This window comes from Borostomias antarcticus (assembly GCF_949987555.1).
Source record: "Borostomias antarcticus genome assembly, chromosome: 3".
In the NCBI taxonomy this organism is placed as follows: Eukaryota; Metazoa; Chordata; class Actinopteri; order Stomiiformes; family Stomiidae; genus Borostomias; species Borostomias antarcticus.
Genome location: NC_140236.1, coordinates 3,637,772 through 3,662,620, shown reverse-complemented (window position 1 = coordinate 3,662,620; position 24,849 = coordinate 3,637,772). Strand labels below are relative to the sequence as shown.

The 24,849-nt window shown below is 43.7% G+C and overlaps 2 protein-coding genes across 2 annotated transcripts in view; both read right to left on the bottom strand.

Moving 5' to 3' along the window:
* gnb1a (guanine nucleotide binding protein (G protein), beta polypeptide 1a) overlaps positions 1–19,585 on the bottom strand; it is a 29,696-nt gene extending 10,111 nt beyond the window's left edge. The window contains exons 1-3 of the mRNA XM_084435819.1: positions 19,218–19,585; positions 2,218–2,324; positions 924–962 (exon numbers count right to left, since the gene is read on the bottom strand). Of these exons, the coding sequence (XP_084291945.1) occupies positions 924–962; positions 2,218–2,274 (96 nt within the window). The 5' untranslated portion in view covers positions 2,275–2,324; positions 19,218–19,585. The remainder of the gene's footprint in view (positions 1–923; positions 963–2,217; positions 2,325–19,217) is intronic.
* Positions 19,586–24,498: 4,913 nt separating this feature from the next.
* cfap74 (cilia and flagella associated protein 74) overlaps positions 24,499–24,849 on the bottom strand; it is a gene marked incomplete at both ends in the record, with an annotated part of 37,633 nt that continues 37,282 nt past the window's right edge. Inside the window, one exon of the mRNA XM_084461925.1 lies at positions 24,499–24,603. Coding sequence (XP_084318051.1) covers positions 24,499–24,603 — 105 coding nt within the window. The remainder of the gene's footprint in view (positions 24,604–24,849) is intronic.

The following is a 24,849-nucleotide window of genomic DNA, read 5'->3' as shown; positions in this document are numbered from 1 at the left end:
CTAAAATACCCAGAAAGGTAACAACAAAGATGGATAAGATCACTCCGTGAATTGGACTGTTTGATAATATAAAACTTACATTATGAGAGCTTTTCTCACTTCACTACATTATGCACAATGCACTACTTGGCACTACTGGCTCATAAATGTCTACAAAATGACCACAGGTATTGCTTAATATCCATTATCTACTACAAGTGGATTCTCCTGTCTGCATACAACCTGGCTGATTATCGTATCACTAGCTAGCGCTAGCTAAAAGCTAATACTGGCTAGCTGCTGCATTCACAAACAAGTCAGAAAGGGAAGGAATGCGACAGAAATGAAAGAACTTTTCGTTCAGACAACTAATGTCATCTCTGACAGATGGTAAAAGCATTTTTCAATGATCTATCTGTACTTCATATTAATTTTAGTTTAAAAAACAAAACAAAAACGGGAATATCTGATGAAACAGTAGGTATGTGGTGACAAGGATGCAGACTATATGCTTTTGTTTTGAACTCATTGGACCCTGATGACCTCACCCACGTCACTCAGTTTAGCTGTATTACTGTTTACTAGAAGCTTTGATCAGGCTTTCTCTTCCTACAACTACTGGTCAGTCCAAAGTAGCTCGCGGTAGCAGACAAACATGGATGTCTAGTATATATATCAAGTTATATGGCTGGACTAGTTACCATACCTTTACTCAAGGTATGGTAACTAATCTAGCCGTATAACTTTCTACGCCTGGAAAAATGTTTTTACCATCTGCAAAAAAAAAAATGTTTTTACCATCTGCAAATATGTTTTTACCATCTGCCAGAGACATGATGACATTGGTTGTCTGAACGAAAAGCTTCAGGATTCCACGTCCTCATATCTGAACTGCCAGTGAAGGTTGAGCTTCCTGGAACTCGACAAAGAAGGAGGCTTCTCACCTGAGACAGGGTAGCATCCGCACACGCTTTCCTGGCATCCTGAAAAACAAAAACATCTTTTCGTTACTTTTCATTCATTTTCACTCAACAGTAAAGTGCTAATGATAAGTGTCTCGATAGATTCATTTAATCCAATCATGTCTCTGTAGACATTTGGCATTTTTCCAGCTGACCTAAATTGAGTAACACAGACCCTGGCCTCTCATGCCCCCCCCTGACCTGGTCACAATGGTGTCAGATCTCCTTCTTCCATTCGGTATAGGGGCACCATTACACTGGGACCCGCATTAGATCTGAACATAGGTCCGGATATAGCATTACATGGACCAAGCTCCACTTCAGTAACAAAATAAACTACACTTCTGGTCACCATGTTGTAGTCCAGGGAGTACTTAGAAACTGCAACATGTGATTTTCCAAAATAATAATGTTAATTCATTTCAAGGCTTAATTGCCATTGGTAAATGTCACTAGTAAGAAGTTGATTTTATTAACACAAAAATAACACTAAAGAGGGCCACACTAGTATAACACACAAACACAGAAGCACAACTACTTCCATGAACAGACACAAACTCAGCAGAAGACTTGATATGGAAACCGATACAGCTTTTAGTGAGTGAATACATAGGCTAAAGCTGAACATCCTGTAACAGTACAGGTCTGGATTTCTGTACTCCTAACATGGAGGGGGACTGGTCAGAATGACCGAGGGAGAGCGTGAGGAACATACACCCATGACAACATTCACACCCATGACAACATTCACATATTTTATGTATTAGCGTGGAGGCAATGTTCATTACACAACCTGATGCGTCAGCCAGGATGAGGAACCATGGCCCTAAAAGGCTACAGTATACTGCTTGAATCTGTGCTTTGGGTTAAAACGCAAACTGTTGAAATGAGTTGCATCAACACACCCCATTTTCGTAAATTAACAAGGTAAGAAAAAAAGAATTACGGCTGCTGCAATTTTTTCAAATAGCTAATAAAAACATTAATTATTAATAATTACTTAAAAATTGCTCGTCTTGTGAAGATGTTTGTTTGTTTCTAGCAAAACTGTTACATAACATGCAAGCGTCACATAACATCTTGTAGCAGAACGAGAGCAAAGAAAGCGGCTTGCAAAGACGGCAAATTGTTAGAACTTTTACGTTAAAGTCTACGTAGGCTGTACCGTCCTTTAGCGGTATTACGCAACCTCTCCGCATAAACAAACGATGCCGTGTTTAAAGTGTTTAAAACAAAGGGGGAGAGAGGGGGAGGTGGGACATGGCTGAAAACGTACTCTGATCTGGTTCTTGAGCTGCTCGGCCTCCTGGCGTAGCTGGTCCAGTTCGCTCATTTTCCTTCGCTAATGGTGTGCTTCGCTCCGCCGCCGGGACTCGTGGTGATCTGGGGGACGACATGAGAGAGAGGACACACGCTCAACACCCTGGACATCGTTCACACTGTCCCTAGCATTAGCGATTTGCATTACACAAGGGTTTACGTTGACTCACTGCCGTAACAGGGCTTCCAAATGTATTGATAAGCTTGCCGATCGTCAAAATACTTATGAACGAAAATGCAGACTTGGATGCAGTCCAGACACTATTCCAGGGACAACAAAAGGCAAGGTCTGGGTTGCAAGTGGGCTAATTACTGCTTCACAGAAAACACTTTCAAGTCAGCATGTTTAGACAGCGGGCAATAGAATAACTTTGTACATGTAAGATGTTGAAAATGTTCCATGCATCTCCAAAAGGAAAGGAAACATCTACAAGAAATCGCCTGCCACGTAGGCACAGATTAATGCACAAACAAATCCCTGTTCAATCACCCCGCTTCCCCCTGACCTGACCCAAGGGTCGCAGAAATACTAGCTGGAAATCGCAGAATCCCAACACTTTCTAGAGAAACCAAAATGTGTCCTTGCCAGCATGAAACGGTTACCTAGCAACAGGCTTCTGCAGCCAGTTAGTTGCTAAAGATCACCATTTCTAAAATAACGCAGAATTTGTTTCCCTTATGCACGGCCAGCCCAAAGCAAACACTGAAGTGGCCGGTGACCGTTCCTGGACAGCCGACGCGAGATTGAAACCCACTCTGTGGACCGAGGCGTTGAACGTGAACGTACCCCCAGCCCTCGTTTTTCCTGGCGCAACGGTAAGGCCTGGAGCTTGCGCTAGAGAAGCTGGAAGGTAGGTTTTCTGCGTGCTACTGGAGCCCAGAGGTGCTGGGGTTTTGAGGGCAGGCTCTGGTTGCGCTCTGGGCTCTCAGCGCTCTGGCCTTGGTCACTGGACTCTAAACTATCCTCCCAATGTCATCCCTGTAATCCTGGGACACAGTTGATTCAGCTCCTCCAGCCAAATCCGGTTAAGACAAAACCTGCTGATGATCCTAAAAGCAGTGGCTATCCCGCTGACCCCAATCCTCTGGTCAACGGGCTTAGCCCTGACACTTTCACTCTCTAGAGAAAGGAGACTAAATAAAAACAAAAGTAGCCTACAGCATACCTGGGATACAGGCCATTGGTACATGGCAGATGCTCTGCCAACTGACTTTGTGGGTTTGACGAACCTTTCGTGTTGATGCTAAGTTGGATAAGCTCTATACGTGGAAGACTGTACCGAATGCACCCAATTCTAAGTCCTCCTCCTACCCCTTCATGCAAAAGAGGAACTTGCTGACTGCTACCAATCTACAATGATCTACCATCACCAGCAGCCTGACGGTGCTTCCCTTCCTTCATTCCTTTCTTCTACACGCCATTGGCTTTCAAAATCAAAATGGTTAACAGTGCCGCATAAAACAACAGGCTTCTACCTACACAGTTTAATGAAGATGAAGGAAAACTCCGCGAAAAATTACACTGCAAACCAATCACAAGAGGATGGGTCAAATCCTGGCAGACTACTTTTTCCACAGTCATCCCTACCATCACAAAGAAATACAATTCTCATTTAGTCTTTACAAGGTCTTTACTATGTAAATAGACCAGCAATGTTTTTGTAAAAAGGCATCCACCTTGTTTGGATTATCCAATTAATCTTACCTCCCTCTTTTTTCCTCTCTCTCTTTTCTGTACAGGTCCTGCGTCTGTCCTGAGGATGGTTGAAACCTTCTGAATGAAGACCTTATCCTTCAAGCACCTGACCCGTCCCGGGGTGCTACCTGCCACCCGATTGGTCAGCGCGGCTAACTGGGTCTGCATTTCAGCAATGCGACTTAACCACCTAATCTGGTTGATAAAAATGTGTCATGGTAATATGCCTAAGTCTCCTCGTCTCCTCTGTAATGACAGCCCTCTGTGTCACAGCCAGTTAGAAGCTGGTGGCCTTTTTCCATTACGGTATAGACAGGTTAAAGGCTCCAGCTTCTAAATAAAAACGGATGTTTCTAAACTGAATACATTTACAATCCACTGTGGAGTTGGAAGGTCAATTTTTAAATCTATGAGCAATTTTAATTATTTATATTGGATAGGACTACTGTTGGAGGTAGAAGCGGCGTGGGTCAATCCCATTCTTTTTTTTCCCATCAAAATGAGACCAAAATGATGTAATATGATCCAGTACAGAACACACATTTTGTTATTGCGGTGGCATGAACGGGCTTCATTGGGGGTCCGGTAGGCAGTGGCGGGTATATTTTGGTGAGTGGGGATTCTGCATTGGTGACGGGTGTGTCTTCGTTTTCAGAGGGAGAGAGAGCTCTGCGATGGCGGCAGGTGTGATTCGGAGAGGTTTTTTTTCTTTTCTGCGCTGGTGGTGGGAGTGTGTTGAAACCACTGGGAGCCCCACTGATAGAGCCCGCCTCTACGTTACTGGCTCCTCGCAGTGGGCTATTTTTAGAGAGGTGGTGGTGGAGGAGGAGGAGGAGGAGGAGGAGGAGGAGGAGGAGGGAAGCAGACTTCACATTTTCCAGCCAGTCCTATCAGGCCCGTCATCTCAAGCAACGCGGTGACAAGAGGAGAAGGAAGTGAAATTTGACCCCACTTCAGTGTTTGATACCCATTCTTCTGCCTATAAAAGCTCCAAATGGGCATTTATTAAAGCAAGCGCTCACTCCCACGTGTAGCCCTCATGTACACTCACTCCACACATGCAGCCCCCATATGTCCAAAGACCATTTAAGAGTGTTTCAATAATAATACACCAGAAAAAGTGATTATTCTCATTACTTTCAACTTGAATTGGATCATTGGCACTGTCAGAAACCCAGAGGCAGGATACCCAACGGGATCCCATCTCTCTGAAGCCCTAAAGGCTTGTTGGAAAGTTACTTGGAACGTTCAGGTAACATCAGAAGAGGCTTGATTCAGAACTTGACAACCAACACATAACTCCTCCAGGCTCGGGGTGGTAAAAGGATAGCCCCTCGGCCCCGAGCCTGGGGGGGAGAAGGAGAAACAAACATCTAACCCATACGAAGAAGACGACTCCTCCTAAATATATGAACATGTGGGTTCGACTCGGACATGGATCCACACGAACGACGATGCACGGTGGAAGGCTCCACCCCACGGCGCGAGGATGGGGAGTGCGGGTCGAGGCTGCCGGCCGGGGGCAGGCAGGGAGGCATCCCGGTGCACAGGAGGATACAGGCGAGGGAGGCGCGGTGGAGGACAGAGACAGATTAGCCTAATGAGAGTGAACAAGCAGAGGACGACTGGGAGGAGAGCTACTAATTAACCCCTTGGTGAAGGAGGAACAGGGTGTGGTAACCTTCACGGCATTAAGGGCCCCGGCGGAGCAGGCGCACGCCGCACGCCGCGGCTCACCTAGTCAACGCCAGATCCATGAGAGTGCTTCCGCTGATACGCTACGTACGCTACGCTAACTACGTTACTGCATGCTGCAGATCTCTCTATGGGCCTGGGACACTTCACGCAAAAATTTGGTGCTCAAATCCTGGCAATTCATTAGTTTCGCAGGAATCCCTGCGACACCAATCAGTAACGACTTTCGCGATCAGGCGCTCCCACCCATAGCTGTGCCTCTCATTTGCTGCTACGACCCGACACCTTTTTGAAATTTGAACCGTCGATACGCCCTCAGAACACCAGCTCGGTTGGCGAAGTGGCACAGACTCTATTATGTAGTATGCGGAGCACAGCGCTTCAACGTAATATTTGAGTCTGGAGAGACTAAGGCTCACCTCGCTGGGCACCCACTGAAGGCAGCAGGACAGACAGGTGCCGGCAGGTGCAGTGGGTGTGGCTACTCTCATCTTATGCACAATAATATTGTTTCCACTGTGGTCACTGGCTGAGTTTACATAAAGGCAAGTAAGTAAAGTAAGTATAGCCTATTAATGATAAGCCTGTAAAATTCTGACCGTAATTCGACCGTAAAACGATCATTTGTTACAAATTCATTTTCAGCTTTTGAACACTTCAGCAGCATGAGATTAACCTATGAACAACTATGACATGAAATTAAAAGAAATATAGCCAGTATCATCATTGATAAGACCGTGGCTTGTCAAAGCCCCTGGCCTCTGGGTACACAGATGCACCCAGTCAAAATTCAACTCAACACTTAAATCATACTAGTAGCCGTACAGATGAGTCACTACTTCCCTGACTGAATCAATCTTAATCATCTTTTATACAACGGTTAGTTCTGGTTCTTGATTCTGATTGGCTGGAAGCCGTGTTAAAATACTTTGTAACACACCTGGGACCGCATATCATTCCATTATCAGTATTAATGCGCTTCCCATTTGATCCAATGCATTGTAGTTGTTGTTGTTGTTGCTTGGCAACCCTTTTGTTAGGGGAACTATTTTGCTCGGCGGAATTGAGGGGATGATGCTTCGTTTTGAATAAATGTTAATATTTTACATTGCTGTGTGTTTATTTTACACTAATAGCTGTAGTAACCGTTGTATAAAAGCAATAAACCACTCGAGGCCGTGTTATAGTGATTTTATAACAGCTAGGGGGGTTTTAGGCACTCCGCTTCGCGCCTAACAACGCCCCCTAGCTGTTATAAAATCACTATAACACACGGCCTCTCATGGTTTATTGCTTAAGTCGACCCCATGATCGATCCCACAGAGAGAAGAGCTGCCTCACCCCAACGAGGTTGTGGGGTAGGAAACCCCAACACAGAAATCTGTGGCAGAGATTCGGTAGCTATTATGAGAAGAGGAGGCTGCCTCTCCCCACACAGTACCTAGTACTATTAAACCTTAAGGCCCTGGTTAAGAGCAGAGTGAGCAGGGTGGTCTTAATAATTAAAGGCCCCCTGACTCCGCGCCAGCTGCCTCACGCCTTTCCTGCCCTCTTACCGTCTCTCTGCCCTGGTCGTCCTATTCCTTGGGGTGGCATTTAGCTGATAACCATTTGCCCCCCTCTTAACGAGGCGTCAGGGAAGTTTCGTCCTCTCTCTGACTGCTTACGGCGGGGGAGAACCAGTCAATAGACGACTTGTGTCGGTGCTTCTTCCACCACTGTTTTGTGTGTGTGTCAGCAGACTGCCTCCACCACAGTGTGGAGACTTCTCCGAACGGGCGTTTCCTCTGAAAGGGTGTTTCCTCTGCTGCTCTTGGCCCTGGCTCGCTCGCTCTGTCGAAACACCCAGCGGAAGTGGCGACAGCGCATCCACCCAAAACACAGCTCGCTCTTCCGGGGTAATTAACCACACATATTAGACGGCTGCAATCCCGTCTGCAATTTAAGCCATACCTCAGGACCCAATAGAATGTAGCACGACCCAATAGCAGATGATTAAGTGGTTGGTCCCTGATTGGCTTGTTGGGGGTTCTCCCTATTCACTGATAGTGTGCCACAGCCCCAGGCAACCCAGACAGCTGCTCGCTTGATCAGCAGGAGGTGCTGTGTGATGGCAAGCTGCTGCGGTTTGAGTCAGAAGCCGGTGCTCTGGTCCAGAGATTATACCACTCCCACCTCAGATTAATCCACATGTACAGTACACTACACTCGCTAGAACTGTGACCCGATGTAATCTCACGCTGCGGGCTCTGCATTCTAAAATGGTATGAAAGTTGAGTATGTAATGAAGTGCTAGACTACATCTAAACTCATCTGGAGTCTGGGACCGTTGATTTCTAATGAAAACAGCCTATGCGCTATTGAGGGGAAATGAAGGAAGAGTATAAGGATACAATTTGAAGTGTTGACACACAGGCTACATATCCCATCATACTGTTCCAATTTTCCACACCCAGTCTTTCACCTGAGAGGTTTGGGAGTAGCAAGCACGTCACCCTTATTCCCAGACAACAAAATAAGAATTACATTTTAGCCCAGACAGAAAAAACACAAATAGGCCACAAGCCAATGATTCCAGAGATCACATAACCCTAAAAGGCAGAAACAGTCTGACAAATATGAAGACAAGGGACTGTAAATACGATGGAAAGAACAGCCAAGAACCGCTACCACTTCTCTCCACACTAAAACCCGCTAAGCACAAATGGCACCGATCTGGGCACCATAAATCTATGTTATAAATGCGAGTTAGGCTTTATGATTGTAGTAATCAGAATGGTCAATGGAAACATAATGCCCCAGTAATTGAGGCGCCCAGATGGCGCAGCCATGGCCTGAAGTAGAGCAGCGTTCGCTTGGCTGTAGCTATACGAGGGGCTCCGTCTCTGCAGTCTGTAAAGAGCACCCACCCACCTACCTACCCTCCATCCATCCAGAGATGGACAGCATGCAATATTGAATAGTATGGAAACAATCCTTCCTCCCCAAATCCACCTCCCATTTCTCACTCACGCTCGCCTAGAGGAGCAGGGATGATTCAGGTAAAACCAAACTATCAACAACTACTAGGGCTGGGTATCGATTTGAATTTCAAGAATCGATTTGATTCCGATTCACAAGGTTCAGAATCGATTATCACGATTCAATTCGATTCAATATCGATTTTATTTTTTATTTTTTTATAGCTGTAACCTTAATTACATGACTGCCAAGTTATGCAACACATCAATACTAGGGCTGGGTATCAATGCTGATTTCCAAAAATGAATGAATGAATGAATGAATCATTGAAGGAATTAATGAACTATTCATTCCTTCATTCATTCATTAAATAAAAGATTGATTATGGGATTCATGAATCGATTCTGAATCATTTGATTCAGATTTGATTTAATCCCAGCCCTAACAACTACCTCTCCCCCTACACCACAGCCACAAACGTGCACAAAATAAGAGTTGTAGGCCTAACGTTACTTCCTCTCCCGAAACACACACTCCCCCTGGGATGTCCCGAGCAACAGTCCGGACTGTGTGTGGGGTTGGTATCCGAGCGGGAGGCTAAGTGCTGTGAGGAAGTCATGCATGTGAAACACAAGGAGGTCACGACGAGGGCCGGGACAAGGGATATGACGCAGAGGAGAGGTAGGAGTTGCTCCCGGCCATTTCTTAAAAGCCCCAAACCCCACTCACACTAGCTCTCAGTCCCTCTCCTTCCCAAATGGAATCCACCATTGGCATTTGAGAATGAAAGAGAAAGAGAGAGAGAGAGAGAGAGGGAGACAGAGAGAGAGAGAGAGAGAGAGAGACCGACAGACAAAGACAGAGAGAGAGAGAGACAAAGAGAGAGACAAAGAGAGACAAAGAGAGAGACAGAGAGAGAGAGACAGAGAGAGTGTCCCCTGTCTCTGCATAGTTACAGTAGAAGACAAATTCAAGCAGACAGCCAGACACAACCATGACTGCATGGGAGGGGCTGCTGGCTGTTTCACTGATGCCAGACAGGGACATATGCAACCATGAACATGGGACACATACAAAACAAAATAAAACTCAGTCATGATTTTACTTAACACCATAGTCTTTACTAGGGCTGGGTAAAATAGATCTACATTTGAATGATCGCTATCGATTCATAAATCCCGAGATCGATCTTTTAAATATGCCTTGTTAACGCGGTAACAAGCAAGACTATCTAGTGCTGGACATATGAGCTGTGGGAGCTAGCTAGCTAACAATCTAGCTTACACATTTATCTACTGCTTGTAGCTAGTTCATATTATTTAGCTAGCTAGCTAGCACATTAGTAATGTGTTAGCAAATGATCATTCTGAACATCTGAATGATCATACTGATCATTAGCTGACGTTTGCTAGCATTCAAATGACAGCTAGCTGATGGTATGCCATGACTTTATACACCAGAAGGTGGCAACTTCCAGTTTCGCTGAAACGTCAAAATAAAGCTCTGTGCATAAAGACACATGCTCAGTTCTCCATACTGGTCACTCTCATTGACTGTAGAGTCCGTAGAGATGCACAGCTTACACTATATTGTGTTGACTGCCTTAGTGTTGGTCATGTTAAATAAGAAGCACATTCATGTGTCAAACCCTATACCACCCCAGACCACAACGCTATGCCACCTCGGGGCAACTGGAAGCCCCGTCACTGAGGCCCCTAAGGTCAATCGACACGGTCACGGCTCTTCTCTGTCCTGGCCCTGCAGTGGTGGAATGACTGCCCACTGACGTCAGGACAGCAGAGCCCATCTTTCTCTGCAGGCTCACTTATGAGTTCTGGCAAGTAGTAGTACAAATGCAATTATTATAAGTCGCTTTGGAGAAAAGCGTCAGCTAAATGACTAATGTAATGTAATGTGTTCTGCTTTGGGGTCAATTCTTAATGTAATCTAAACATTAGACTAATATTTTTTTAAATACACCAAGTTAAAGGGTTACCTCCTACAATTTACAGCGAGAGAGAGCAAGCAATCCAAGCAAAATTGGTATTGACTGAAATGTATCTAACCGAATCGCTATCGAAAATCAAATAGGGGCCTTGTGAATCGGAATCAATCGTTTTAGAGAAAATCAGTGGCAATCCCCTGCCCTAGCCTTGGTCTATAGTATACTGGCCTGCCATGCTACTTTTAAGCTGGTATGAATCTATTAGTTGAGCAATGTTCATACAACGCCAGGTTGTGGGTTCCTTTGGGACCATACTAGAAATTGTACACAGCATAAAACCTTGAGTTTGGATTGGAATAGCTGCCAAGCCTGTCCTATTAATATTGCGATTCTGTGGCTTTGCACTGTTTAACAGGGATAGAGGGAGGACCTGGCCTTAATTTGTAAATGTCTTAGGAATAGGTGAATTCTTAATCACTTATAAGACTAGAGGAGAACCACCCAACTAAAAATGTCCCTCAGCCCATTTCCTCCATGAAAAACTAGAGCACAGCAGATTTGGATCCAAAATCCCCAGGCTACAAATTTGTACTACATAAGATGACAATTTTGACTGGGATTTTCCAGATAATTCTTTTGAATTACAGTGGTTATACAATTAGGCTACAGTTCCTGCCATGTACATCCATGTAAAAGACACAAAAGGAACGTTCAATGGACCCATTCACAGAGACTCCTGCTTCTGTACTCTGACGTGGACCAGTTAGGATACAGTTTGGATCATTGCATTAAAGATAGGTCACCATATGCTTCGCCATACGCATCAACAAAGGCCCAAACATAGTGGTATGCTTTCAACGCATGTGACATCACATGTAGTATTAAACCAGTCAGAACCCGGGGGCTGACTGAGATCGGGAAGAGGCCATTAAGAAAAGGCCTTTTTGAGGGCAGCATCAAGGCTTACTATATTGTCTACACAAAAACATTTCCACCTCGCTAGCTTTACATCTAGAGGCTAAATGTGCGCAGCTGAGCCATTGCATTTCTTCCTTGACAAGATAGTAGGTAGACCCCCCCTCAAACACAGTTGTGAGAGATATGGTCTGAACATCCTGTTCTGTCAAACCAGAAAACTGACATGAGCTGGTCGTGTGTGGTCAGGACAGGTCGCCTTATTCAATTTAAGGATTAATTAAATGGAGCACTGCACTGTTAAATCCATAGCTATGCACGTCCGATGATGCAGTCAGAACATATAGGCATATGACGATGACGCACGTCTCTTACATACTGGCATAGAAGGCCAACTATGGCTTACTGCAGTATATCTATTGGGAGTTTGTGAAGTGAAAAACATTAACTTCCTTTCTTCTTCTTTTCCCTAAAAGTTAGCAAAATAAATGCAAAACTATAAAGTGTGCTCAGAGCACAGGCCTCCGTGAATTAATACATTTTGTTGGTTTAACTCAGTTGAAATGGTTAAAAACACTCAGTTTATATGTAATAGCTTACCACAGGATCCAGGCTAGGAAAATGTAATTTTGCCTAATAATGAGAATCAGATATTATTTTGCTTTACATGCATAGAGATGTTTGCTTAAACAGCAAAAAAATGAAGCAGATATATATATATATAGGCTATTTAAAGTTAATTTGACTCGTCATTGTAATGAAAAGAAAAAAAAAATCTTGGTCTGCATTCGAACCCGGGTCTACAGATTGCAACTGCTTAACTCGGCCACCAGCCAGTATGTTGGGCCAGGCTGAAAATCCTGCTAAAGAACGAAAGAAGTAACGAACACACACAACCGAAAATATATACTTCCGCCCCGGCGAGGCAAAAAAAACAATGGCTGCCCCTGGTATGTTCATAAACGGTGGTTTGAGCAACGTAGAACTTAAAAAAAACAATAACCTCTTATGGTTTCTGAGTGAATCGTAGGAAGAATGGATGATCCGCCCACTGGAGCTCCATTTAACATGCTTTAATCTGCCACGTTTCGAGCCACTGCTCTTCTTCAGACTGAGTGAATCGTCCCATTAGTCAGTCCCATTTGCAGTAAGAGTAGATGAGTGGATGATGGTTGCAGGTCTGTGGCGAGAACGTCTGACCATAAGAGACATAACATCAATGGGAGTGAGAGTAGAGTTTAACTGATTGACTGGTGAAACGTTCCATGGTGCCAGGAGCTCCTAGCAAGCGGAGGATGGCTGCGGGTGGAAAGAGCGGGCATGGCCTTTCCTGTGGAGGTAGTTCCCGGTGGCAAAAATAAATAAGCTATAAGCGGCACCTGACTTAGGGTGGTGGCTTAATCACTGAACATAAAAGGTGCATCTTCCCATTTCATGGATGCGATACAATCCCAATCCTCGAGTAAATCCTATAGCAAATTCTCACCATGCCATTACCAGGCCACCACCGACACACGAAGACAATGAGGCGGCTTGGGACACACCCCCACCCCCCAGAGCCACTCAAGTAAGAGGAGTGGTGAAGACCGACTGACCTCTCACCTGCCCTCTGGTACCTACATTCCCAGGCACCCCTGCTCTCTGCAGCCATAGGCCCACCCTCTGGCCCTACCCCCTCTGTTCCTGTTACGTCTCTGAGCATGAGGCTGGAGCCAAACAGGTTCCACAGGCTAGCGCCCATGCTGGCTAACTTAGTCCAAAATGCCACAGTGTGAGGACAGTCATTAAGGGTTAGCGGAATAAAAGTTGACACTAGCGACTACCGGGCTCAAACCGAGACTTAAAACAAATCTTTAAAAAAAGAATAAAATGTAGGTATAGATTGTTTTTTTTTCCCCTTTACATTCTAATATAAATGGTTTCTGCTTGTGAAATGTGCACAAACAGCTTCATCATAGAGAAAAATCCAATGGAATAGAATGGCAAAAAAAATAAAATAAGGCCAGCTAGCCCAGAGCCAAAAGCATGACTTTGTTTATAACACCAAACACACTCCATTGATTGCATTAATATACTTCCCCACTCCCTCCCGCTCGCTCCCCCCTGAATCCAAAAAGAGAGCAACAAGTGTGTGAGAAGTCACATGACTGCCCGCCCGTGCTTCCTCAGTTCAGCGACTGCACTCTGCCGCTACGCCAAGACTAAATAAATCACCCTCTCGCCTGCCTGCCTTCCTGGTGCGTCGGAATTCAGGTTAGGTCGCATTTTCCCCAGTTGTAGTCAAATCTACTGGGTTAGAATGGAAATACAAATAGAGCCCGTCTTTATTCAAACTTCAAAGCGGTGGCGTCCAGCGGCTTCATGCAAAGGACTGTGTGGCTGATATGATGACACAGGGGTGGGTGTGGGTCACTACTAACGGCCCAGTCACTGCTCACTTTGACTATTCAAAACAGAGGCACTCACACACTCAGTTGGTATGTCAGAGTCTAGCTAGTGTGTTGACTACCAAACCAAAACTCACCTGATGGTGCTGCTAGCCATAACACTTTACCATCGTACTACTGACCCACACCAGGAGAACCAACAAATCAAGCCAACTGGTACAAACAGAACAGAGGAAAAACTTTTTAAAAGGGGGGAAAGGTAATAAAATAAAATTGATTTGGTTGTATATTTCATAAATGTAAAAAAAATCTATGTCGAAGCAAAGACTATGCAGTCAACAACTAACAGCAACCCTACAATTTGATGGTGGATAAAGCTTCCAGCTGTGGCGTGGAAATGAACTCAAACACACCCATTCACATGCGCACACACAACCTGTATCAACAATATCTGGTGTGGCCCTCCTCTCACTCTAGGCAACCCCTCCCACACACACACACACACACACACACACGCTCACACACACACACCATCATACAGCTGATGAATGGTTTGAGAGGCGAAGAGAGAAGAAACGAAGGAGGGGGGGAGGAGAGAAGAGGGGGAAGAGTGGCCACTGGCCAGTCACATGCAGCCCACACTAAAAATAAACTGTGGTGAAAATGTACTTGTTTGTGTTCAAATATACTTGGACCTCAGGGGTCAGGCACAGGCTTCAACACCCCTCCCCTCTCTGCGCAGAGCAGGGCGGGAGGACGGGGAGGGGGGTTCACCAACATCAGCGTGCCCAGTGCCTACACGCAGTCATAAACTGGCACCTTGGGTTAAAAATAAAAACTAGGCCTGCGTTTGAGATAGCAAGGACCCATGAAAGGGGAGTGCTGTGACTTGCGGCAGAGCCTTGTTGTGTGATCACTCTGGGTGAAACCAAAAGTGGAAGAGTGGGTGAAGTAGAGTGGGTGGATTACACGGACAAAAATAATAACAATTCAGATTAAGTGGTTCAATTCAGACTAGGTTTGCCTGTCTGCGGACTCAAAATCTAGCTATTAGTGCATAGTGCAGAAGGACGGGGCAAAGGTTAATTCAATCGCATCTAATAAAATCTGGGCGACCTGTTCCTGTTCAAAAGCACCGTCCCTGCCGACGAGAGCAGCCCACGTTACCAAACGAAAGTGTCCGGGGCGTTTTGCTCCAACTCTCGCACTTAAATTATGGAATGAGGAACCAGGACGGACACCAGAGGAGAGAAGGGTCTGACAGGAAGCAGCTGCTCATGAGAGATATGTTCCACCTACTAGCCTAAAGGATGTTGGTGCCGGCTGGCTGGCGTTCTTCCAGCCCTAAGAGCTAGGCTATAAAAATATTGTCCTGGTCAAACACATTACAAATGTGAAAAAAAAGAAACTTTAAGTACAGTTGATTCATGAATTCCATGCCATTTGGCGGTCACGAAGATAAGGGAGGGACAGTTACTGTGATATTAAGAAATTCCATATGGCTAAAAACAGGATCAGATGGGAAAATCAGCACTATCACCGACCGGCCAAGCCCTGTAATCCTAGAGACTGATATCCACAGACTAAGATTTTAATCCCATTCATACGCTGCGCTTACTGAAAAAAAAAAAAATCCAATGTGATGAAAATCTGTATCAAAACAAAAATCCCTCTAATTCACACAGGGCAGATAATTCAGCTCAGGCATATGCTCATCCCAGCGTAGTCACTCATCTCTGATGTGTACAAACCAGCGGGGGCAAATGTCACCTAGACACACTGGATAGGCTTTATATGACAGTCAAGTTATCCTGAGGTTGTCCATGATACTCTCACCATTGACAGAAAGTGACAAGCCGCTGTAGGAAATGCCATTATATGGGTCATGAGAGGGTCACACACATTCCAATGTTTACAAAAACCTTGGGGGTTAAATATGTGCAGAACGTGTAATTGTTCTGCTGATGCTTTTCATTGGTTGACTGTGGAGTTGTAGTTCAATCCATGTGTGACTGAGGAAAACACTTAAGTCTGAAGTCTCACAGCATCATGTTTTGTAGAAATCACATCGAAACGACTATGAAACACTCCTCGTCTAGGCACACAACAAATAGAGGATCAAAACCTAATCTTAGTGAGCGTAATCACAGACACATTGCACAGATGAGGATATTTTGGGAAAATTGTGCGGATGAAGTGAGATGAAAAACGAACACCGAGGAGTAGCCTTCAGCTGAACTATAAGGCACAGACACTACTAGCAGCTAAAATTAGGCTTATGGGTAATTGGGCTGATGCCTCTCAGTCTATAACAAGAAATGACAATCAGCGGCTGCAAACCTTTTCACCTATGCCAATGTGAAAACATTTCTACAAAGTACAATCCTCCTTTGCTCAAAGTCACATGAAGCCAAGACAGTTGTATGATCAAAACGTGACAACCAGCCCTTTATATAACATAAAGCATAAATATGCAGAGGCACCAGCATATGAACTTTTCTGATCTGTCTGGTTAAGTTGATACACAAATGTGGTTCGTCTTCTCAATGTAGTCACATAGTTGTCTATAAGGAACTAGGGGGAAAATCATCTAACTAATTAAGTATAGCCTTCCAGCATCATTGAACAACTTTTATAGTTTAACATTAATATAATAGTGCTCAACATTACAATTAACGACCAACTTAAAACATGGTTGTAAAAAGTCCTTAATTAAATGATTAACAAAAAGCATTCAATTAGTTAATTGAATGTAATCATAATAAATTACTATCAGGATCATTACAAATATTTCTCGATGTACAGTCCCACTTAAAAATACTAAAGATGTAACGTTACTACTAACTAAACCGCTACCCAAGCAATCCCTCCATGTTGTCCTACATCTCAGACCATAGACACCGCCGGTTTCGTTATTTTCGAGGCATATTCATTACTTGATAAATATAACCGCAAGTGTACGGATGCAATGTGTAAATCAACAATAAACGTTAAAATAAATATCAATATCAAGCCTAAACACATCCGATGAGGAGCTGCTGTCTAACTCAGTCTGAGAAAAAGCGGCGAGGAAAAAAGGCTTTGAACGCCATCTTGTTCATTGCAGCTGCTTAGGCCCAGAATACAGGAACCCATTCATTCAAGGAGGGGGGCAGACTGGCAAAATGAATTCATCTCTGTTAACAGGCAATAACAAATAGCTCTTTTGAAAGACAGGCATTTACATGACAAACATATCACCTATCATCAGCCATGAACATGCCAAAAACATGTTGCTGTGTTGAATGTAAAAATGTAACAGAAATGCGACCATTCTGTTACCCAGTGTCCCAGAGAGGAAACACTGCCAGCCGCTCTGGACGCTCTGCGACAGAAAGCCTGGCTCAATTGAACACTAAAAGCTCAGTTCGCGGATTTAAAAATGCCTGGTTTCATGTTCTCACACCCCGTGAATGTTACAAACTAATAGGATTTGCAGCTTCCTCATTGAGGAACCGTTGTAACGTTTCTCGTTTCCTCTAAACCGGTCTAGCAAATGCAATTCACAGAGTGGCCCGTGCTCTGAAGCATAGAAACAGTCTCCTATACAGATCTATGCTCAGGTTAAATAGACAGTCTCCTATACAGATCTATGCTCAGGTTAAATAGACAGTCTCCTATACAGATCTATGCTCGGGTTAAATAGATTGTCGAAGATCCAATTAGTCCACATCGCACGTATGTCATTAGAAGCAGAGGCTTAAGTTAAGGCCAATCAAATCCACCTGGACAGTGACCTAGCTAGCTGACAAGCTAACGTTAATGCATTGAACTGCTCACACTTATGAAACTAGGGAGTGTACAGTGCACACATTTAACGTGCTTCTAAACTATCCACTCTGTGCGACTTGTCATTTCCCTATCCACATTTTCCTCTAACGCATCCCAATGAAAAGCCCAAGAGACTAATAATGCTACCTAGCCAGTTTGCGAGCTAACCACACTGTCCATTAGCAAAATGGATGTCTGATTCATAACTACAAAGCCTACCGCTTGATGCACCATGTGAAATGTGGCAATAATCCCTGGCATCAAAGCCATATATGACGAAGTCAACCCCAATGACTGTAACAGGAGATCATTGGTAGATGGTTCGCATTAATATCTGCAAATGGCAACGACTGTTGCCTTATACAGACTTTATCACTCTCATTTCACCTTATTTTTTAGTCTACAGTGAATTGACAAAGTGTTTTGAAGTCTAATATAAGGCCGGGGATCTAGTTAGGTAGCTACCAATACTAGGTCCTATTTCTAGGCACACACACCCTATTTCTAGGCATAACCAAGCAATAAACGTAGCTCGCTAGCCAACGTTAGCTTAACTGTAAGGTTAACTGCTGGGGAAAGTGGGGGTGGATGTTGGCTATGTTGGTCAAGTAGCCATTTTTAGACTCCCTCCCTTGACTGGTTAGCTAGCTAAGTTTTACACTATTTTATAGGGAGTGTCTTGTCCAGTTGCTTGAATAATCAAATCATAGCCTTGGTATATATCTATAAAGACGACTCACGAATTTGACTAATCGATGTATTCAGTTTGCAATTCAAATAGTTAGCTTTCTAACTTTACAGGGCTAATTTGTTAGCTTGCTTGACAAGTAGCTGACTAGCTAGCCGACTAGCATGCTAGCCAACTTGTAGTACATGTACCGTTAGCTTAGCTTGGTACCTAGCAAACCATCGCCGGCCCAGATCCATCAGTGTACGAATTTCACCTAATTACGTATATTATTTCTAATTGATGCTTGGATACGGTTCATACTTCTGGTCAGCTAAGCTACTTATTAATACAGTGTAAGAAATATAAGTGAGTCTAGTAGCTAGCTAACTTATCGGAGAAAACCCGGACGTGTTACAGCACGCTAGTCCTGCCTGGGTTAGATCAAATTAGCCCGCAAAAGGCTACAAAACCACTTTAATAATTATTAAGAGACGCAAACTGCACACTAAATTTGAGTCTTAGCTATTCAGGTGACTCGGGCAATGAAACACTTCATTAATGTTGTTGGCCAATAGTCCTCGTTAGCAAGCTAGCTAATTATGACCCCCCTCATCCCCGTCGCAATACTGTTAGCATGCTAGCATGTTAGCTTCACATAACGTTACTGGCTAGCATGTTAGCTTCACATAACGTTACTGGCTAGCATGTTAGCTTCACATAACGTTCCTGCTACTCTGCTAACAGCATTCAACACCACAACGAGTCACTCAATTTAACCCGTTTTCACTTGGCTTTCAAGCTGACTCAGGTACTTTGAGTTAACTATTATCTTAACTCTTTTCTTTACCCAGTCCCCTCATTTCAAATAATGTCTTACCCGTTTTTCAGTCGAGGGTTATCCGTTCTTTATATCGCATTGACTGGAAACCCCTAAGATAGCCTCTCCTCTCCGCCTAGCACACAGACCTAGCGAGCTAACGAGCTATGGAGGAGCGGCACTCCCCGAACCCAGCTTCCGATCCGCCCAGGGGAGACACACCGGCACAGAGGCACAAAGATCAGGCACAGAGGCACAAAGATCAGGCAATGTTCAACCGCACCAAACGTGATTTGAAAAAACGAGTTTTTAGAGTCTCCGTGTGTTCTTTCCAATTCAGAACAGTTTCTTTCCGATTCTTCAGTCCTTCTTGTAATTTCCCACCGTCTTCCCCCTGTTCTCTCTTTCTTCACGCCAGTGTCTCAAACGCTTCCTCCGGCCATCAGACAGCAGAGATGGGCGCGGTAACCCTGCACTCGGCTCTGGGAAACCCCACGTTACGGGAGCGTCACAACGCACGGACAGGGTCGGCCACTCCAAAATCGGATCGTTTTTTCCCGGGATAATGTGACATCTAGCTAGCCACTTGTCTGAATAAAGTTTGTTTTCTTTACATTTCACGTCATTTGGTATGCAAATGCTGCACAGGCTACTATAATATAGACTTGATTCTAATAATGTGACATCTAGCTAGCCACTTGACTGAATAAAGTTTTAGTTTTCTTTACATTTCACGTCATTTAGTATGCAAATGCTGCACAGGCTACTATGATATAGACTTGATTCTAATTGATATGGATGAACACAATTAGCAGCAACCCTAATCTCTATTAGCAGTTTAATTATACACAAGGAACCCATAATGAGCAGTGAAAGATGACTCAATGACTTGATAACAATTGTTTCGGTCTTTTGAAGCACGTCATTGCTTCACTGTAGTTTCTGAGAGCAGTGGCTTGTGTCCTAAAAATCTAGTTCACCTCTTCATTAAGAGTCTACCTGTTGAACAAACACTAACTCTAATCAAACACTAATCCAATAATTATTCATTCATACACTGCACTGTAACTTTTATTCCTGTATTTTATTTGTCCTGCACTGCATTGCATATTTTAAATGTCCTTTTTTGCATTTCGTTGTTTATGGCCTTTTATGTGTTTGTCTTGATGTGTTTAATGTCTCATATAAAGCACTTTGAATAGCCTGGTTGCTGAAATGTGCTATACAAATAAACTTGCCTTGCCTAACTCAAATTGTCCACAATCATGTCCTCATTGTGTCCAAAGGACCAGGAAGTGGAATAAGTCAAGTATTGTGGCACACAGTTCATTCACCAATCAATCAATCAATCAATCAATCAAAGCTTTATTTGTACGGCGCATTTCATACCCAGAGGCAACACAATGCGCTTTACAGAGAACAAGGGAGGTGGGCATATGACCCACCTCTACATATTCCAGATTGCATATTCATGCAGTTGGCTACCTTCAGACAGCCATAGCTAAGGCTTATTCGCATTTCCCCTTTAAACACACTGCATGTGTCTTAATCGAGCACATTGGACCCTGGAATTCTCTTTTACTCTGGGTTGAATGCAGTGCCCGGTCCTCAACAGCATCACGGCTTAACAGATTGTCCCACATTTGCCAATGCGTCAGAGAAAAACAAGTGTGCTAGATCAAGCAGGATTGTCAGGGGACCTCTGCCACTTCTGTCTGTAGGGGAAATACCAGTCTACACAGACTAGATAGCTCATTATCACCAGTAGCTAGTGTGTGATGTAGTGCTCAAAGGAAGAGCAGTCGCTCAGCGGGTTCAGGCGTTACTTAGAGACCTGGAACACAATATCCCCTCATCCATTACCTGGGGGAGTGACAGAGCCCCTCCATCAGTGCTGCTCTCCAGTGAGGAGGCAGGCAGTGTCAACAAACCCCCACTTGAAACTCTAGTTAACCAGGACCTGCTATACTTCTGTTCTGTCCCATACCTGCCCTCATATTTGTCCATCTAGATGCCAGATCTGTTTCATGTAGCCATTCCCTCTAATGGAAATTATTCTGAAGTTTTACAAACATCCCAGGCAGCCTATTGTCTATGCAGTCTTATAACGTAGAGCAAACTGATTTGATGTTTAGTACATACTACTAACAGAAGGGAGAATTTCACAGCAATCAACACTAAAACCATTTAAACAAGTATTAATTAGATTAACACATTGTACATTATCTTCATCTGTCGTGTGTGTGTGTGTGTGTTTGGACAGTATGACAATGTGCATGAGACAAGTACAACCCCAGTCATGCGATGCAACACACTTTTCTACATTTCCTCTGTGATGTGGCTCATCTATGTTTTGAAGTTGTAAAACTCAGTTTGTCTGGAGTTAGTAGGTAATAACGTTAGCATGACGTACTTCCAGAGATAATGATCAAGACACCATGTAAAGTAAAAGTTCCACCAGTTTATAATTCAATCATTCTCTATCTGTAGAGTCACAAAAATTCAATTAATTGAGCTGCATGTTATATATCCAGGGGTGCTGGAGAAATGGCCACCCTGGCTGATTCCAGCTCATTGCACATGCCTCGGGGGGAGTTGGGATATGCAAAAAGAACACATTTCCAATGCACTTGCATGTTGACAAATATAAACACCCACATAAAAAAACAAAACATGGTTTACATCTGCAGCATCCCGTCTATGTACAAGAAGTTAGTCTACAATGCATCTTCTCTCTAAGGAGACTAACGTATTTGTATGTTGTCCCTGAAATAAACTTCTAAATAGTATGCATTTCTATAGTGTTTATCTCCTTCAACACTGAGCATTTCGGAAAGCGTGAATGGAATAGGCACCTATCATGTGTCTGTATTGGTGTGTTTGCCGATGTATGTGTACTATTGTAAAAGACTAGCCCTGTGCGTGTGTTTTAGGAGACAGGAAGCTGTCTTCACCAGCCGACCCTAGTGTTTCCAAGGAACCCATGTGCATAACCCAGCTACATCCAGGTAGACCTAAGTGCTGCTGAGATCTAGTTGCCCTGGATACACCTGGCTGCATGCATCTGTTGTGAAGCTACACTACATGGGAGTGTTTTGCATGGTTGTCTGACCGGCACCGGCCTTGATAGTCTGAAAGAAAAAAGCCCACATCCTTTTGCTATTGTAACATGCACACTAACAACATGTTTAATCATTTTTGAGTTTTCTTTTAACATTTTAAACATATTTAAATATTTAAGTTTGTGAATCCTAAATGTGCCTTTTTACCTGAATGAAAATGCTAGTGAATGATTGTGCTACATTTTGGTGGTATTTCCACCCAGTGGCCCAAGAAAGTAACTGCTTCTATTACTTGGGATCTACTGTAGGTCCTTATTATGCATCCTCCATATGTATATTCTACTGCTACGACTTCTTCTCCTTCTCCTTCTCCTTCTCTTTCTCTCTAACTCTCACACACACACACACACACACACACACACACACACACACACACACACACACACACACACACACACAAACACACAAACAGAATAACTCCCCAAACTACTGAGCATAGAGTGTATGTAAGTGGCACTATCATAGGGTATTAGTGGAGATCAGATGAGAAATCAGATTAGAATAAGGCAAAATGGCAACACAAATATCCCATAATATGATCTCATACCTTTCATAAAACGAGTGACATTACATTAGGCTAAGCTCATAATGACCTTGCTTTTTATAGCCAGGTTGGGATACAGTAATCTGATTTAGTGTAATCTGCTTCAATCTCTGATAAATGCTTACCGCATGTATCTCTTAGGAAGGACGGATCCTATTGGTCGGCACACGGCATTACTGATATCTGCTGTTCCTATAAAGAGCCTTGTGTTTATATAGAGTGCCTTTGAAATGCAACATCTTTGGTTTGACATTTTAAAGTATCAGCAAGCTATTTATTTTGTAGGCTAACTATTAAATTATATGAACATGGATGTATTTTCCTTTTAAATTCCCCTCCATAACAGTGTCCTGGTCATTTTTCTTTAGACACACTGTTAGTAGTAATATCAGTTCTCTTTCCTTTACAGATGCACTTGAAATTTAATGTTGACGCTCTCTGCACTGCTTTGGGTGTACATCTTGAAATGTAGTGAGCATGTGTGGTGCATATAATTATATTTGACATTAAAGAGTAGGCATATCATAGTTGTAATACTGTACCTTGATTACCATGCTTTAGCCATGCATCATGAAGCATTTTACAGCTTTCTCTTCTAGAATGGTGTAGCAACTGTTTGTACAATCAAGAAACGTAACCGATTCCTTTCATTGCTATAGACGGGTCATATTTAAGACACATACTGTACAACTGCAACGGCTTAATAAGCAGGGCAGAAATATCACAGCTGATCCATCAATATCCATTATGACGTTCTGGAACAGAAGCACTGGTAAGATTATTCCCAGATTAGTTGCCCCCTAGGGGTAGGAACCCGTAACTGCAGTGGTCTGATCCAGTCTATAGCAGGCCAGTGGTGTGACTGTTTACAGTAGAGTAGAGAAGAATTATACCCTTTTATTCCTGTCATGGGGTATATCTCTACCTTCACAGGGTCCTTGACCTGACCTCTCCACAACCCTGAATAGACCGGCCCAGAGTGACCAACCGCCCTAAGCTAATGAAACACAGGGCTTAGAAAAACGATTCTTGTTACCGCCTTGGTTTTGCTTTGCGTTTAGCACTAACACACACACACACACACACACACACACACACACACACACACACACACACACACACACACACACACACACACACACACAAAAACAAAACGGGAGCAGCTGTGGTATCAACACAAATACATACACACATGCACCTGTGCTGGTTTACGGCTGACACTCCCTTCATAGTGAGGTATGTGTCCCAGTTATGCCCCCCGGTGGTGAAATATGGGGCAGCAAATACCTGATGAATGGAAGAGGATGGGCCCAATCTAAAATGATGGTGAATCTGAAAACGTCGTTTAGAGTGAATTGGAATTGTCAACATATATCATTTGATAGATACATATAATAACAAGAGCAGTAGAATCAGACAGAGAAGCATTTGTTGTTTACACTCATATTCACCAGTAATATACAGTAAGTGTCCACAGTTCTCAAACAAATTCATCCATTCAATGTTTGTAAAGAATATCTATCGTTCATTTTAACTTACAGGATTGATGGGAGGTGCAAACTAGTGAGTTAACCTTTTCTTCCTGCTGTCCCATTTTAAGTGCTCTGTGCCTGTAGGTATTTTATGGCTTGTGTGTAGAGGCTCCTGACCTGATTGGTCAGTGTTTGAGTGGAGGCTACTGATTGGCTCTGGAGGCCAAAGCCAGCAATGTGACACTGTACACCTCCGTCTCGTCTCCTCTCAGGGTGAGGGGAGCACATACCTGCACCACCTCGTTGGGCTGAAATCACACACACACACACACACACACACACACACACACACACACACACACACACACACACACACACACACACACACACACACACACACACACACACATAAGAGGATTCCAATGAAAGGGGAGGGAGAAGAGTCTTTTTAGTCGCACTATAGATCACTATCTAAAACAAGAATTTAGCTGGGAAATGGACATTCAATTGAATTCCATACATTTCATTACTGAATTGAGGCCAACACCAGTCAA